The 17,356-nt window shown below is 35.3% G+C and overlaps 1 protein-coding gene across 1 annotated transcript; it reads left to right on the top strand.

Annotated features, from left to right (window-relative positions):
• Positions 1-9,608: 9,608 nt before the first annotated feature.
• On the top strand, positions 9,609-16,636 carry LOC128551248 (uncharacterized). The gene is made up of 5 exons (XM_053531996.1): positions 9,609-9,767; positions 12,608-13,144; positions 13,951-14,085; positions 14,477-14,896; positions 15,360-16,636. The coding sequence occupies exons 1-5, from the start codon at positions 9,704-9,706 to the stop codon at positions 15,422-15,424; spliced, it is 1,221 nt and encodes a 406-aa protein (XP_053387971.1). The 5' UTR covers positions 9,609-9,703; the 3' UTR covers positions 15,425-16,636.
• Positions 16,637-17,356: the final 720 nt, after the last annotated feature.

Raw genomic sequence — 17,356 nt, 5'->3', positions numbered from 1 at the left:
ATTTGAATGTTGTAGTAACTGTTATTGACAAGAACATTTTAAAAGCTTTTCCCTATATAAGTCTATATGAACCATGTGACCACCGGGGCGGGGCCATTTTTGACCCTAGGGGGATAATTTGAACAAACGTGGTAGAGAACCACTAGATGATGCTACATTACAAGTATCAAAGCCCTAGGCTTTGTGGTTTGGACAAAAAAAGATTTTCAAAGTTTTTCCTTATATAAGTCTATGTAAACCATATGACCCCCAGGGCGGGGCCATATTTGACCCTAGGGGTATAATTTGAACAATCTTAGTTGAAGACCACTAGATGATGTCACATACAAAATATCAAAGCCCTAGGCCCTGTGGTTTTGGACAAGAGGTTATTCAAAGTTTTTCCCTATATAAGTCTATATAAACCATGTGACCCCCAGGGCGGGGCCATATTTGACTCTAGAGAAATAATTTGAATCATCTTGGTAGAGGACCACTAGATGATGCTTCAAACCAAATATCAAAGCCCTATGGTTTCAAAATCTGTTTTAACATCGTGAACACTTTTCCAAGTCCACAAACCGTGAAAATTATGGCTAGTTTGTCAGTTTTACTGATACAAAGGTTAATTGCATTCCGCCACGTGCAAAACGTACTCGCTAATTACACAAATGAAGAAATGCGGTAGAATTTTGATACCCGATCGCTTAATAGATACTTTTGTCGAATAATTTACCTGTCGGGACTACATTATTGTGGTCGCTAGCCGTTTAGTAGAAGTCTTTTAATGGAATGAATTTATATACTGGAAACGTTCGGGAGGGATTTTGACTGGTCGTTTAAGACAAAATTTGCTGAACAGAGATGGTCGCAAGTTCGATGTCGATTGTATTAGTTTTTATTCATAACAGAGATTTTCGTAATTTTCAAGCCATATTTTACAACATTGCAGCTAGGGTCATGGTCAATTCATAGGTGATTTGCAGCACAAGAATATGCATGCGCCGACCTGTGGGACATTTTTTCGGAGGAAATATTTGTCACTTAAATGGGTAAACCATGAACGAAATGACTTTCTTTGTTGGTTCCGTTTCGTTCCGCAAAATACCAATACCCGTATAGGTAATGGTATTTAACGGAACGGAACGGAACATGATAAATTTATTTCTAATAGGACTATCAAATACTTCAATTAAGTGAATTGATGATATAATAACGGAACTCCGTATAGTAGTTTTTATTTATAACGGGTGGTTTCGTAATTTTCAAGCCTATTTTAACATATTATTATTGGAACAGTTTGCGTTGGGGGTCAGGTCATGGATGATTTGCAGCAAAACAATGTGTATATGAATTTGTGCTTTCAGTTGTGTACTTTTTTTTTACTATATTCTGGAGTGTGATGTTTGGTGCAGGTCTTAAGACGACGTACATATACTTTGGTATTAGTTGTTTTAAACCTTGATGGGCTTCCATAGTCGTTGAAGAGTTAGCTCCCTTATATAGTTTCGACGCCATTTGCTTTGCTTTACTGGGCGAATTTAGTTCATTTATACGGCCCTATGGTGTAAGTAATGACCCTTTTTGTTTTTCTACAATGAAATATGCATGTTTACGTTTAAAGGTTAATTAAAATGAGTGAATGCTGAAAGTACACAAAAACATACCAATCACAAATATAAGGTTCACAAAAATAAGTCATTACAATTTACAAATATACTTGTAACTGGAACAACTGACACGTATTAAACCTTCCTGCTTGTAATAATACAAAACCTTTAGTCTGTTAAGCATTTAGCACAGTAATTTAACACCGAATCTTTTAAAACAGCACCACTCAATCTCTAGTAACATTTAGTGCATTATGATCTAATGACCCGGACCGTTTTATGTATCGTAGGGTACAGAGTTTAGCTAGGAATAAAAATATAATGCGATATAGCGTCTAATAATGCGGAAATTTGCTCATCTTAATTTACCTTTAAACATAAACATGCATTTTATATTGGAAAAAAAAGAAACATAACTTACACCAAGGGGCCACATAAATGGACTAAATTACAAAAAATAAACTCGCCGAGGTTAGCATTGCAAATGGCGTGAAACTATTTAAGGGAGCTAACTCTTTAACGACTAGTCAAGCCCACCAAGGTTCAAAACAACTAAAACAGCTTTCCATAGCACTATGCAGGTCTTCTTAAGACCCGCACCAAACATTACAATATGCACTGATCAATAGGGCGTTTTCAGGGGTTGTATTCTGTCGCCGGTGTTTCTAAATCAGAGCTGCTCATCGTAATATGATGTCACCGATGAATGTGAAATCTTGTTTTAGTTTGTTCAGTTTGGCGATTTGTCTTTCAGGGGTAAGACTTTATAAACAGTACTGGAAAATTAGCGCCAGTCATTGTAATGACGTGGGGGTGAATGTGGGATCTTTTCTTTGATGATTCCGTTCCGTTCCGCAAAGTACCATTAACTATATAGGTAATGGTATTTTGCGGAACGGAACGGAACAAGAAATATTTTCAGCTTGTACCACAGACAACCAACTGACTAGTTTCATGCACTGCTTCTGCAACAAATACGTTTTGCAAGCATTGTCACACATTCTCAGTTTCTAAATTTGTAGACAGTACATAGACTCCGAGTAAAAAGTATACACATACAAACTGTAAGTGAAAAGAAGAACGGTCTTGCTATAATCTTCAAGAAATGATTACATCTGACACATTATGATTTAACTTCTGTTGATGTTTATACCATGTTCAGATTAGTCAGTTCTACATTAGATGCAGCCCGCCCGCTTAACTCAGTAGGGAGAGCGTTGGTCTGCGGATCGCGGGGCCGCAAGTTTGATCACCGGGCGGGGAGTATGTTCTCCGTGACGCTTTGATAAAAGACATTGTGTCTGAAATCATTCCTCCTCCACTTCTGATAATTCATCTGGGGAAGTTGGCAGTTACTTGCAGAGAACAGGTTTGTAGTGGTACAGAATCCAGGAACACTGGTTAGGTTAAATGCCCGCCGTTACATGACTGAAATACTGTTGAAAAACGGCGTTAAACACAAAACAAATCAATAAATAACCATTAGATGCAGCTGAGCTTTATTTCTGACTTGGTTCCGTTCCGTTTCGCAAAGTACCATTAGCTATATAGGTAATGGTATTTTGCGGAACGGAACGGAACAAGAACTATTTTACTTGATGTGATTTCAGCTTGCACTACGGACAACCAACTGACTAGTTTCAAGCACTGCTTCTGCAACAAATACGTTTTTCAAGCATTGGCATCCATACTCAGTTTCTAATTTTGTAGATAGTAAATAGTATCTGAGTAACAAGTATACACCTACAAACTGTAATTGCAAAGAAGAACTGTCCGACTGTAATCTTCAAGTAATGATTACATCTGACACATTTCGATTTAACTTCTGGTGATGCTTATAAATATTCAGATTAGTTATTTCTACATTAGATGCAGCTGAGCTTTATTCCTGAATTGGTTTCGTTCCGTTCCGCAAAGTACCATTAGCTATATAGGTAATGGTATTTTGCGGAACGGAACGGAACAAGAATTTATATTTTACTTGATGTGATTTCAGCTTGTACCACAGACAACCAACTGACTAGTTTCGTGCACTGCTTCTGCAGCTCATACATTTTGCAAGCATTGGCACGCATTCTCAGTTTCAAATTCTGTAGATAGTACATAGAGTTACAATTATATTGATACAGCTACAATTAAACTGTAAGTGAAAAGAAGAACAGTCTTCATTTGTCACTAACATGCGACTAACCAGGACAATGAATCGAATGCGATAGGTTATTTTTTATCAGAGATGGTGGTCTGATTAGTTTGAAAGCATTGTTTTTTACATTTTGATTATACCCCGTGGGGTGCCTCTTAACTTGTTCCGTTCCGTTCCGCAAAGTACCATTAGCCCACAACAGCACGCAATCGGTATCATTCGGAAATTCAGTTTAAGAGAAATAACAAGAATTGCTCACTTCGTCGTTGATAAGGTTACTTAAAGTTCTTGAATTTCATATTACTACAGGATAATATTATAAGTATTAGTTTGTTAATTAACATGCCATGCTTTCTTTTGAATTGTCACATTAAGCTTAAATTTCTTGATAAAATAATTTACCGTGTCACAACATTTTCATGTTTTGATAACCTATGCAACCTTTAAAACGTAACAGCGTCATTAACTGTTTTGTAAATGTTTTATACAATGTATTGTACCATACATATACATACGGTGCCCCTAAAGTGACATGTTACACACTTTTTTCCAATTAGGTAATGTGAGACTATTTTTTATTTCGTTTAAACGAAATAGTTATTTCGTTCGTTTAAACGAAATCATTTCGTTTAAACGAAATAATCATTTCGTTTAAACGAAATAAGTTATTTCGTTTAAACGAAATGATTATTTCGTTTAAATGCAAAGTACCATTAGCTATATAGGCAATGGTATTTTGCGGAACGGAACGGAACAAGAAATATTTTACTTGATGTGATTTCAGCTTGTACCCCAGACAACCAACAGACCAGTTTCAAGCACTGATTCTGCAGCAAATACGTTTTGCAAGCATTGGCACCCATTCTCAATTTCTAATTTTGTAAATAGTACATAGAATCCAAGTAACAAGTATACACTTACAATCTGTAAGTTAAAAGAAGAATGATCTTGTTGTAATCTTCAAGTAATGATTACATCTGAGACAGTATGATTTAACTTCTGTTGATGTTTATAACATATTAAGATTAGTCAGTTCTACATTAGATGCAGCTGAGCTTTATTCCTGACTTGGTTCCGTTCCGTTCTGCAAAGTACCATTAGCTATATAGGTAATGGTATTTTGCGGAACGGAACGGAACAAGAAATATTTTACTTGATTGTGATTTTAGCTTGTACCACAGAAAACTAACTGACAAGTTTCAAGCACTGCTTCTGCAACAAATACGTTTTGCAAACATTGGCATAAATTCTCAGTTTGTTATTTTGTAGATAGTACATAGAATCCGAGTAGCAAGTATGCACCTACAGTATGTAAGTGAAAAGAAGAATGATCTTGTTGTAATCTTCAAGTAAGGATTACATCTGACACAGTATGATTTCACTTCTGTTGATGTTTATAACATATTCAGATTAGTCAGTTCTACATTAGATCCAGCTGAGCTTTATTCCTGACTTGGTTCCGTTCCGTTCCGCAAAGTACCATTATCTATATAGGTAATGGTATTTTGCGGAACGAAACGGAACAAGAAATATTTTACTTGATGTGATTTCAGCTTGTACCGCAGACAACCAGCTGACTAGTTTCAAGCACTGCCTCTGCAACAAATACGTTTTGCAAGCATTGGCACCAATTCTCAGTTTGTAATTTTGTAGATAGTACATAGAATCCGAGTAACAAGTACACATTTACAGTCTGTAAGTGAAAAGAAGAATTTTCTTTCTGTAATCTTCAAGTAATGATTACATCTGACACATTACGATTGAACTTCTGGTGATGTTATTGATCGCGGCCGATCATATTGAATAGGACAAGTATTTGCACGCTGGGGAAAATATTTCATGATGGACCTGTGAATTCTTTACTTGTGGGTGAAACAGGTCTCATAAGCGTAAACACGACTAGCTTCTACTGATTATAAAACATACCGTACGATTTGTTGTGAATTAACTGTTGTTGTACTTTTAGTAGTTCAACCGCCACCCTTGTTTAAGAGCAACATTTAAAAAACACGTTTTTTTTTTCATCCTCAAGTAATAAGTAAGTAGACTCGCCCAGTTTAATCAATCTAGACGCATAATCTAACCCAATACATAGAGCGCTTACTTCACCCGATTTACATTCGGAACATTTTCACGCGTTTCGGGCTTTATCGTATGTTTAACATGGGATTTTTGAACCGTCCAAAGATGTTGGAAATGTTTGTCTCATTGTTTTTTTTTTTTAATAAAAATGTTACTACTTTCATTGTCTACCACTTTTTTCCACCATTGCCTGAAAAAAACAGTAATGAGTTTGTACACTGTTCAGACAATTGTGCTCTATTGAAATTTAACCAAACACAAGCTTACCTGCATAAACAGAAAGCATGATATGTCACCATGCGCGGATCCAGGGGGGTGGGACCGGGGGTCCGGACCCCCTCTGGAAAATCTTTAAAAAAGGAAAGAAGACAAGAAGGAAAGAAAATGTTTTTCGAAAAAGACAACATTCGGACTGCATGTAAAGTATATGCGGCTGTTGCTACATACGACCTCGACATAATTCATATTATTTATCTAAAAGAAACTAAGAATTTTACCTTCAAGAAAGCTTTATTTTATCATTTTCCCAAATTTAACAGGTTAGTCCATAAAACTGTCCCAGAATGCAAAAAATGAAGTGCTAAATTTCTAAATTTCCGGGGAGGGGGGGGGGGGGGGGGGGGGGGGGGGGGGGGGGGGGGGGGGGGGGGGGGGGGGGGGGGGGGGGGGGGGGGGGGGGGGGGGGGGGGGGGGGGGGGGGGGGGGGCAGGGGATCGGACCCCCTCTGAGAAAATTGGCTGTGTCCTTGCATGTTCACTATACCTGTCCAGTACTGGACATTATGGTAAACGCTTCTTTCCTGCACAAATGACAATTTCGCAACTTCTGTCCGGTTTGTATAAATTTCTGGCCGCGATAAACCATTTGACTTGTATACTGTTGTAAAGTGTCCGATACTCGATAGGGTCAGGCTGTGACATAAATGAAATGGTAATTTGACCCGTCGAATTGTTTATATATGCTATTATTTAATGAAGTATTTTAACAATTGGGTCAGCAGGCTGTTACATGAATGAAACGGTATTTTGGTCCGTCGAATTGTTAATTTAGTTCACCTCGCCTTGATTAGGGAGCTGACGGCCTCCAATCTATTTTAACGGATAATGTGCAATTTTGACAGACTGAGACACACATGAAACAATATTGTCTACATCCTTTTGATAAGCGAGCTGGTTGCCTCCCGTGATTGGACTGATGGGAGCAGTCTATCCGTGGATTTCTTTCGTGGCATGGCAGTCAGTCGTTATGAAATTGAAATAAAATTAAAATTAGAAAACATTCTTATAAACCTTAACAAATTTATGCAAGCAAAAAACGAAATTCATGAATTTTAACTGATATCCATTTTTGCAACTATTATGGCTTTTAGCAGTTAATATATTATCCGCAGTCGGACAAACAAAGCTGTTAGGCTTGGATAAGTCAAACATCACATTGTTTACATAAATTCTAGAAAAGCAGAATCGAATGATCTTTCTGTAAACAATTCAATACTGTCGCTCCTCTAGAATTTGAAAGGCCAGGTGTCTAAGACTTGGCCTAAGAAAAATTATTCCAGAAGTTGGGGGGAGTTGGATGGGGGGGTGGGGGGGGGCGGCGTTGATTCGACCAGCTTAGCCGACCCGATAACGTGTTGAAACGAGAACGACTTGACCCGTTACATTTACAAACCAGGTATATGACAGCGTTATAAATCTAAAGGTCTGTAGATTCTGACCTTGATTTTAATCTTTAAAAATATTGAATTTATACAGTGAAAGAAAAACGCTTAAACAGTTTAGTACTATTACTAGTTAATGATCGCGAATTCCTATGACCAAAGACATTTCGTACTTAAACGATGGATCTAAATTATTGTGCCACAATACAAACAATTAGAAATACCGTTAACAACTCATGAATTATTTTTAAATGTGAAAATTTTAAGTGAAAATGAAAAAAAAAAATTTAAATACAGTTCTCCCCCAACATTTCTCTTTGGAGAAGACAGCCTACTTATTCTACATGCACGTTAAATAGTGAGAGCGCAGATTTACGGATCACGGGGTCGCGAGTTCGAGCCCAGGGTGAGGCGTATGTTGTCCATGACGATTTGATAAAAGACATTGTGTCTGAAATCATGCGTCCTTATACTCTGATTCGTGTGGGGAAGTTGGCATTACTTGTAGAGAACAGGTTTGAACTTGGGCAGAATCCAGGCACACAGGTTAGGTAAACTGTCCGCCATTACATGACTGAAATACTGTTGTAAAAACGGCGTTAAACCTAAAACAACCAACCAACAACATCCTTGTAGTATGACGTCACGGTATCTAGCATTGCAAGGTCAGAGGATTTATCTCCCTTGTCTTGGTAATAACTACTGCCACAGGCTTGATATGGCTGAAATCTATTTTGATGTGTATTCGCTTGTGTATACTGTTCATTACAGCTCATGCATTTCGCCTTTTCTCACGTGCATGAACCCTTTTTAACATTTTACTCACCCACCAAACCCTAACTTCCCGCTCCTTTGAAGTTGCATATTGGTCTTAAAGTCGCGAGACGCCTCTTGGGATTATACTTAGATAATTATAATCATTTCATTGTAGGATATCTATAAACAAAACGCGATAACTGTGGCCTTCATTTACTAATCAACCCATAACAATGAAATAGGGAATCAGGTGTACACGTTCTATGACAATAAACAAAACGCGATAACTGTGGCCTTCATTTACTAATACTGGATCAACCCAGAACAGTGAAAGAGGGAATCAGGTGTACACATTCTATGACAAATATCATATTTCGCAAAACCGATGTAAGCAGCGACGTGGTCTAGTGGTTAACACGTATTATTTGTAAGCTTTCGGTGCTGGTTCGAATACAGGACAAGTTACGTTTTTATTTATTTTATTTTTCCAGCATGTTTTACCTGGAGAATTAATACAGGTAAAACTATTTGTATCATGATTTTCTCGTGCACTTATACAGAGTACTTATTGACATTTTCACTGGATCTCATATTAGAATTAATAGATATTGAATCTATTAATATTGCAAAATAAATAAAGAAAACTCTTGCAGGGAAAATGAAACCAATGTTGCGATCGTTACAAACATTAGAAACATGTAAAATAATTTTAAAAAAAGAAGGACTCGAACCTATACCATACAAACATAAAAAGAATAGAGGTCCGACGCACTAAATCTGTTATGGGATAACTCATCGTATTTAGAGTTAAGAATAATACAATATACACATTTAACACCACTTATGGGATAATACACCTGCTTTACTGTTTGTGAATGTTACCAAGTACCGTTAAAATAAAATTATACTATCTACTTCGGTACTAATTAGTACCACAATCGCATTGTTTATGTAAATAATGACATGCAGACGATCCTGGTAGGCTTGTTTTATTCAACTAATTAACGTTACTGTAGGATCGTACTTCTGTGATATTTTTATGTGCGCGTTTGTAATTTGTTTTAATCAGATTTGTATAGATTTTTTGTATTAGGTCTTATACATGTTTTGTGTATTTTACAGGCTTTCATGCTTTATGATATAAACGTATAAACCGTGACCTGACACTCTTCTGATTACTAACCCTGTTCGGCCCGGTTACATTCACAGCAGAAATAGCACTTCAGCTGGACCGTATATTTTCCTTTAATAAAAATAAAACACCCATTGAAAGTGACAATAGTTACAAACAGCGCTAGACCGACGACAACGCAGCTGATTTCTAATTTGGTTTTCCAAATATGAGTTTTCCAGTTTTCAAATTAATGCGTTTTACCTGCTCATCTATAATTAGGAAGGGGAAAACCTGCCAGTTACTAAAATTAACTTGAGCGGAAAACCTTTACATTCCGCTGAGCACTGGCTGTAGGAGGAATGAAGTGTATACGAGTATTTTACATTGAATTGGTTTTTATATTTTCTTGTGTAAATGGAAAAGGTAGGTTGTTTTTCATGTCTCATAATATTATGAATTTTAAGAAATTGTTTAGCTGTATTGTTTTATTTTCTACACGGTATGACCATGTGTTCGTTTAATATACTGTATAGGTATCGGAAAGTATTAAGGTTTTTTGAAATGTAAACAAACAAAACAATATCATAAGACAGTCGGTGATTCCCAGGGAGTTCGATTCCCAGACCCGTAAAAAATGTTTTTTAAACTGTATTTCATTAATTTATTTTTCTTCAATACGATTCAACATATATACAAAGAATAGATGTTTTCTGTCTGATATACTAAAAAAAACACTATTATTGTCATTTCTTTGAATTGGAATGCAGGAAAAATTAGTTAGCTATCCGCTATACCCTAAAGCACTGTATAGATAATACAAGTTAGTAAATCTAGTTATAACGTTAACTTATATCATTATTAACACGTAATTATGAATTAATACACTCCGCATTTAATCTGATGTTGTTTTTCAGTTTTCCTGTGATATTTGTAAGATGTACGAGTTTAAGTTTTATAAATTTTATAACAATCTTTACACTTCACTTTAATAAAAGAATCGTCAGTTCATAATTTCAGTATCGATTGATTTAAAGGTACTTCCGATTTTATTCGAAAACAAGAAACAAAACAATGAATTAGAAACCAGAGAAAAACAAACTTACACAAAGTATGTAATGCAAAATAAAAAAAAATGTTGAACGGATGCAAGTGGTTACATGTCCATCCACCAAACCTACTGCGCCATCAAGCCAACCAATGAATATTTTATTTCAAACGAGGATACTGATTGTTTATTTACATATTGCTAAAAATACTGTGCGGTTAATACTACAGTTCGAATACTAGGTCATACGTGTTTACACGTTTTCAACCCAAAATTTCTCTACTTATTAAATGGCCGTTCTACTTTCTGATTATGTTTTGTTTTAGCTTGAGCTCACGTTTTTCTTATACAAGAAACACTAAAATATGGAACCCTGAGTTAAGATTACAAAACGCGATCTTTGATGTTTACAAACATGATGTTTACGAAAACGAACTTGTACTCCCGCATGATATTAAAATTTAAACGACAGCATGTTTATATATTATAATTTATTGTTTGATTGTTACGGTTCTCATGCATCGTTGAACGTATAAATAGAAGTTAAGTGCATATTGTAATGTACACAAATATTTTCTGTATTGAAACATTTTAATGAAGAAAAGTCATAATTATCAAAATTTTATATGTGCGGGATTTATACTTATATTCCGTATAAATTTGTGACAGTAAACATACAAGTAAAAGAAATACTTTCAACCGTGGCCTTAGTCCAAATAATAGGACGTTTTGGGGCCACGTGATAATTTTTGACTAGAGGGATGACAACTGTAAAAATAAGTCATCCCAATAAACCAAATGAGTAAGGCTACCGTGGTCTTAGTATGTGGGGGTTTAAATTAAATATTGATGCAGAATAAAGGATAAATTTTATTATGGACAAGAAACCGTTTTTTTTTTTCAGTTTTACTTAAAAAAATCTACAGCAATAATTACATAATTGACAAGTTATAAGATCCTAGGGTATCATGCGAAAGGTCATTTTTAATTAAAAAGTACATGTACCACTTTACAGTGTTTATCAGGTACAGTGGGCTCGTTAGAGAGAAGCGGGGTTCACAGCATATAACTTATTAAATATTCAAAGATTTAAAAGTCGGTTTTGGATATGATTTGAACAGTATGAACACAGTTTATCTTGTTTGTTTCTCATCAGGACAGATATTAATGCTTTTTCTGTTACCATTTATTTTGGGACTGTCGTTCAATTAGTACGCGTTTACATGCATTTTTTTAAATTCCTAGCCCATTTCTATATTCACAATTAATTTACCTGTAGGATTGGTCTCACAAAAGAAATATTAAACGTCCCTTCTAGTACATTTTAAGCTTGATGTATTTTCATGTTGTTTTTTTGTGTGGGTTTTTTTTTTCATAACGTGTTACACACAATTCATAAACACCCTACACCAGGCAACACAAAATAAATAAAGCATTTTAAAAAAATTAAGGTTATAAATTTGTTTACTTAAAGGCACTGGCCTCCAGATCGTACGACAACAAAAACAGAGATTTTGTTTTAGTTATCAAGAATTAATGCTATGTTTGTTAAGAAAGCTATGAAACTTAATTGCTGACAGATGTCACGACTTTACACGAGGTAAACTGCTTTTAAATTAATGATTTAACGTCCTCAGTGGTGTATTGGTAATTTGTAATACCTTTTAACAAATTGTCACGGAGAACATACGCCTCACCCGGGATTTCACGACCCGCGCTCCGTAGATCTGCACTCTTCATATTGAGCAATGTGTGGGGGCTGGTCGTAAAGACAGCGGGAAAGTTTTTATTGCCGCGGCTTCCATTCCCGACTCCGGACTCGGAGCTGTTTTTTTTTCTTCTTGATCTAGCATTTTTAAGAAAGTTTAGAAATTAAAACTTATATTCTAATGTTAATAATATGATTAAAGTTCAATTTTAAAGATAGATCATTCTTGAGGTCAGTGCCTTAAAAGGACTGTTTTGGATTTTGCCTTGCTTATATAATTCATGTGTTTTTATCTTGCCAGTGTACATTTATCGAAAAGCTTTCGTGTTAAAAATTATAACTATTGACAGGCAAATAATTCAATAAGACATCAGAATTTTGTTCTGCAAATTTTGACTTTATCCTAGCAACATTGAGTGCTAAACTACACACCCGTCATTGATCGTAGGTTTTCGTCTTGACTCTGTTTATAAGTATTATATTATTGATAAAATACCATATATTTCACAGCTGCAGACTGTGAAGCCCTAGATGTAAAAGTGTACGTTGATGATGCCGTAACGTCAGACAGACAGAAAGAACAGATTTCCCAACTTCTCAGCAGTGTCGCATCTTCAATTCCGGAAGGAAGTTCTTTCGACCTTAATTTGATAGGATCTGACATTGAAAAACTAGCATCATTTTCCATCCCAAGTGATAATAACGACTGGCTTGATCAACTAAAAGAAACACTAAGTAATGTGAGGCCCGATGAGAACCACGTAATATCATTCAGTAAAGCAATCGATAGAGATTTACTTTCATTCTACGGAGTTAATCAATATAAGTCAAAGGCAGAACTTGTTATAATATTGGTGGAATCCTCAACTAAATTTGACACTCGCCATTCACTTATTTGGAAGAAAAAGACAGTCGTTGTGATCTTAGGGAACGGTGCATCTTTAGATCAGGAGAAAGTTGCATCACATGAAGATCACGTGTTCGTTGTACCGGAACTGGCAGATGTTGAAAATGTCACAGAGAGTCTTAGTAAAACTATCTGCAAAGGTACAGCAATAAAAACATGGGGAATATTCATTTCTATTTCTATAGAATTTTCTGTGTTATAAACGTAAATGCCAATACTTTAGTTTCAAAATTATAACTGATTGATATACCTAGAGTATAAGGGGTCCAGCCCATTTAACATGGATACCGTACACACGAAGAAAACTTTCCAATTTAGGTAACAGTTTGCCTATAACTGTCCTCATAACTCCGCGGGTTTTCATAAGATAAAGAGCGTCAAAGACAGCAAAATGAGTGCTTTCTTCCGCACAAAGCGTTTGCCATCAGTTCTCAGTTCTTTTCTCAAATAATTCACCCAACTTTGAAAGGATGTACGTTATGCAAATAGATTTTTTTTTCACGAAAAAGCGGTAACCGTTACAAAATGTTCTTTAGTCGGGACGTTTTCTACGTGTGTACGGTACCCAAAAGTCACATTGGATGGCCTACCCTAGTATATTGTTTAAAGTGCCTCCTCACAATCTTAGTATCTGCCCAGCGCCTGCAGTATCACCTATATAATAACGACTTTTTAAGGGCGGAGGGATTCCAACAAGCTTATGAACAATTACTAACACTATTTTATTTTGAGTGAATGCAATAAACTATTGATTTGCATTTAATCAGTCTTTATTAGAATTCTCAGTTCAATTATGAGTATCAGAAAAATATGCAAAATTAAAATGTTTTTATGATTCAATTTACGTACGTGGACAAGTTAAAGGTTCAGCTTATTTCGAGATGTTGTTTGAACATGTAGAAAATTGTTACAATAAAATTATTGACCATTTGTTTTCCCACTTCAGATTCCAAATTGCACTGTGATACAGATCGCTATAGCTTAAGAAGAGGATCCAAGTGTAAAAATTGCTCCGAGAATGTTTGTTCAGATGATATAGCAACTGCAAACACAAGCAATACCTGCAAAACCAGATGCCCTTGTAAGCGTTTTCTTTACGTTGGTTAGATTTTAAAAGTTTCTGCAGTTTAAAGTTAAAATTTCCTTTCGGCCCGGAACTGAACAAGTTACACGAAAACAGGCATTTTCTGTCAGACTTTTAATGATTAAAGTTAAAATCATTTACGTAAATTCATGGAACCTCTTCGTTCCAGTTTTCATGTTGAATATAATTTTTGTTAATGAAAATCATAGCTAACTAGAAGAAAGGAAACTTACAAAATAATACTGTTATTTATCATTACTATTTAACAACTTGTATGAACCTTTTTCCTCCCTAAAATGTATCTCAGAGAATTTCATATAAACGAGAAAACATTGTAAGATTACTTGTTATTGTTCAAACATAAAGTTTATACAATTGTATATTTTAGACTACAAAACAACAAGAGAGGAAATTAAAGTAGAACCGGAGACAAATTATGAAACCTTTGTAAAGATTCAGGATCACAAATACACGACCATCGCTGCAATACTTGCAGTCATCAGCATAATACTAATAACAGGGGTGATAGCCCTTGTCATTGTCATAAGGCGAAATCGTGAACGCATCGGTGAGGGGGAAGATACACCTCTGCAGAACAACCAAGATGGGGCTATAAACGACAGAGTAATAGATAACCTTCCAGACTCGGTGGCCCATCAAGAAACTGGCGAAGTTCCAGCAACACAACGAATGCAAGTACAGACAGACGAAGAAGTGGGCGAGGCATCAGGAACACAACATGAATATGAACCAACGGACGCGGAAGTTGCTGCTGCTTCTATGAAAAATGAAAGGGAAAGAGCAATGAGTAAGCCTTTTCTTAATACGATGTACTGTCTATGTTAATTAATGGACTTGATGAAATAAGCATATTTAACCGGTAAGCCGTCATGCTGGCTGGTAAATTACTTTCAAAGTATTTATTGAATGGTTGTTGTAAATCTTAATATAGGTCTGCCTGATTTTGATCAGGTACATGTTATGGATTCGTCTGAAGGTTCACTTAGCGATTAATCTATGTCAGATTTCCTCTAAGTGTATAATTTATAATTATCATTTTACGTTGGGAATTGTATCAAGGATATGTTAAAGAATGTCTGATACCATCCCTGGACACTTTTAAAATGATGTATAATCTATAAACAGCACCATAAAGTCCCACTTCACGAAAAGACTTGTTACAATTTTGGTTGACCAAATAGTAGTGTTTAGGGAAACCCCGGCCATTTATTCGAAGCATTATACTTATCATCATTTATCACTAATTTCAGATGAAACAGCGTTAGAGCCGCCGGTTTATGATATCCATGGGAGTGCGGACTTGCATCCGCTGTAGAAGACTTGACGATAAGTGAGTTGACAGTCAGTATTGTTTCAACAGAAAGAAAAAGTGACGTTATTCAGCAAATCTGAGTGTGTCGTTTCTTTCTTTGCTTGCATTACAGAGGACAATAGGACGGCAAAGTGCCAGATACTCGTATAGGTCGAGTACTCGCTCGGGAGGGCCGGTTCTGATAGACGTGGGCTGGAGTAGAGAGGATCCAATGTGATAAAACTGAGACTTGAGACCAGTCTTAGAATGCGATATACTTTCTCATTGGTCAAATACAAGACTGTTGTCATATGTTGGAGGTTTTGGACTTGTCCGACTTGTCCTTAAAGTTCGATTTATAATGTTGAAATCAGAGAGCAAGGAAAGAAACACTACATACGTGTATACATAGTTCTTTTGTTAAAAAATATATCTTTCATGCGGGTTGTGAAAACTTTTAATATAAAACAAAAAAGAAAATGAAAATACTTCTAAGTTGTAATAATATGAATATTAAAAGATAAACTTGTTTTAATCCATTTTCCCTAAATACTGTTCACTTTTCAGTTCTGATTCGATAGGAAATTCATGATTGGACAATAATTTTACAGTACATTTACTTTGTAAACTCAAAATAAACATTTATCCATAAAAATGGTTTACAAAATAAAACACATTTAATAACAAAGTATGACTACCACAGTTCATTATAAATAACTATTGTTGCATGACATTAATTCACGGAGAAAGTTTAACATCCGCGGTTATTTTTATATTTAGCTAATTTTAACTTAATGATGATTTTCTACAATTTAAAAATTAATATCTAATAGAAAATCAGTTTAGTGATACGCTTAGTATCTCTGATATGTGTAGTACTGTTTTTATAGATGTTGGTTTTGTTGTTTTACGTGTCCATGTGAATAAGAAAGTGTAAGATATAATTCAAAATGTCTCTAAATCGTCTTGTACGTGAAATTTTGGAAAGCTCCGTTTTAGATTTTCTTTTAATTTTCAGTTTTCAGTGCATTACACATCAGAAACCAATCTCTTTCTTATACAAATGTGTCTGCATTTCTTCAGTGTATATATTTTATTTGGTTGTGTGTATTATAATATAAGGGAGTGTATTTAATAATAGTTGTTACCTTTATAATTCTGCTTGTTATGTTATAAAAATTATATATACTATAAAGTCTGATGATGTAAATTAGTAATAAACCATATATATTTAGACCTGTGACTGTGTCTTTATTCAAGCGAATGAATGAATAAATAAGAGAGAGAGAGAGAGAGAGAGACTGACTAAATGAATAACTAAAACGAACGACTGAGGTAATTAATAAATGAATTTCCCAAACGAAAGAAGGAATAAATAATTAAAGAAAGATGAAACGCGTTCTTAAATATATTGTTCGTAATTATTGACCTGGCACTCAATATTTCGTATATTTTCGTAAATTTATTTGGTGTCCGAGCCTAAATTTTAATATATAACTACTGAAAAACAAATACAAGGTAACTCTAATGACCTCGTGCCCCATTTGCAGATAGCTGTGCGGAAAAATGCTCGGCTGCCAAATCGGGGTTGTCCTCTGACAATATATTTTTTAAACTATATCTGCAAACTTAACATGAAGAAAATTTGCCACGCTCATTTGATTATCATGATTCGTTTGTAGAAAGAAATACATACTCAATATTTCAATATGCACGTTTCAGTTACACGTTGTAGAAAATGTCAGTTAAAACTCCTTAAGAAATCTTAGATCTAAACATAAATAACTTGTCATCAGCGTTTCCAGACATTTTCAGGATATTCCAGGTCTGGACAAATGTTCGCTCAATGAACGGACAATTCAAGCAACTATCGTCAACAGACGAAATAAAAAATAAATATCATGCCAGAAAACAGTTAAAAACGTTAACAATGTTACATAAAATAATGTAAGAATT

Source organism: Mercenaria mercenaria, chromosome 19, assembly GCF_021730395.1.
Source record: "Mercenaria mercenaria strain notata chromosome 19, MADL_Memer_1, whole genome shotgun sequence".
Classification (NCBI taxonomy): domain Eukaryota; kingdom Metazoa; phylum Mollusca; class Bivalvia; order Venerida; family Veneridae; genus Mercenaria; species Mercenaria mercenaria.
The sequence above is the reverse complement of the archived record's forward strand: the minus strand, read 5'-3'. Positions and strand labels throughout refer to the sequence as shown.

Coding starts and splice junctions, on each gene's coding strand:
- LOC128551248 (XM_053531996.1), top strand. CDS start 9,704: ATGAAGTGTATACGAGTATTTTACATTGAATTGGTTTTTATATTTTCT. Junction 13,145..13,950: donor TAGTAAAACTATCTGCAAAG/GTACAGCAATAA, acceptor TTCCCACTTCAG/ATTCCAAATTGCACTGTGAT. Junction 14,897..15,359: donor TGAAAGGGAAAGAGCAATGA/GTAAGCCTTTTC, acceptor CACTAATTTCAG/ATGAAACAGCGTTAGAGCCG.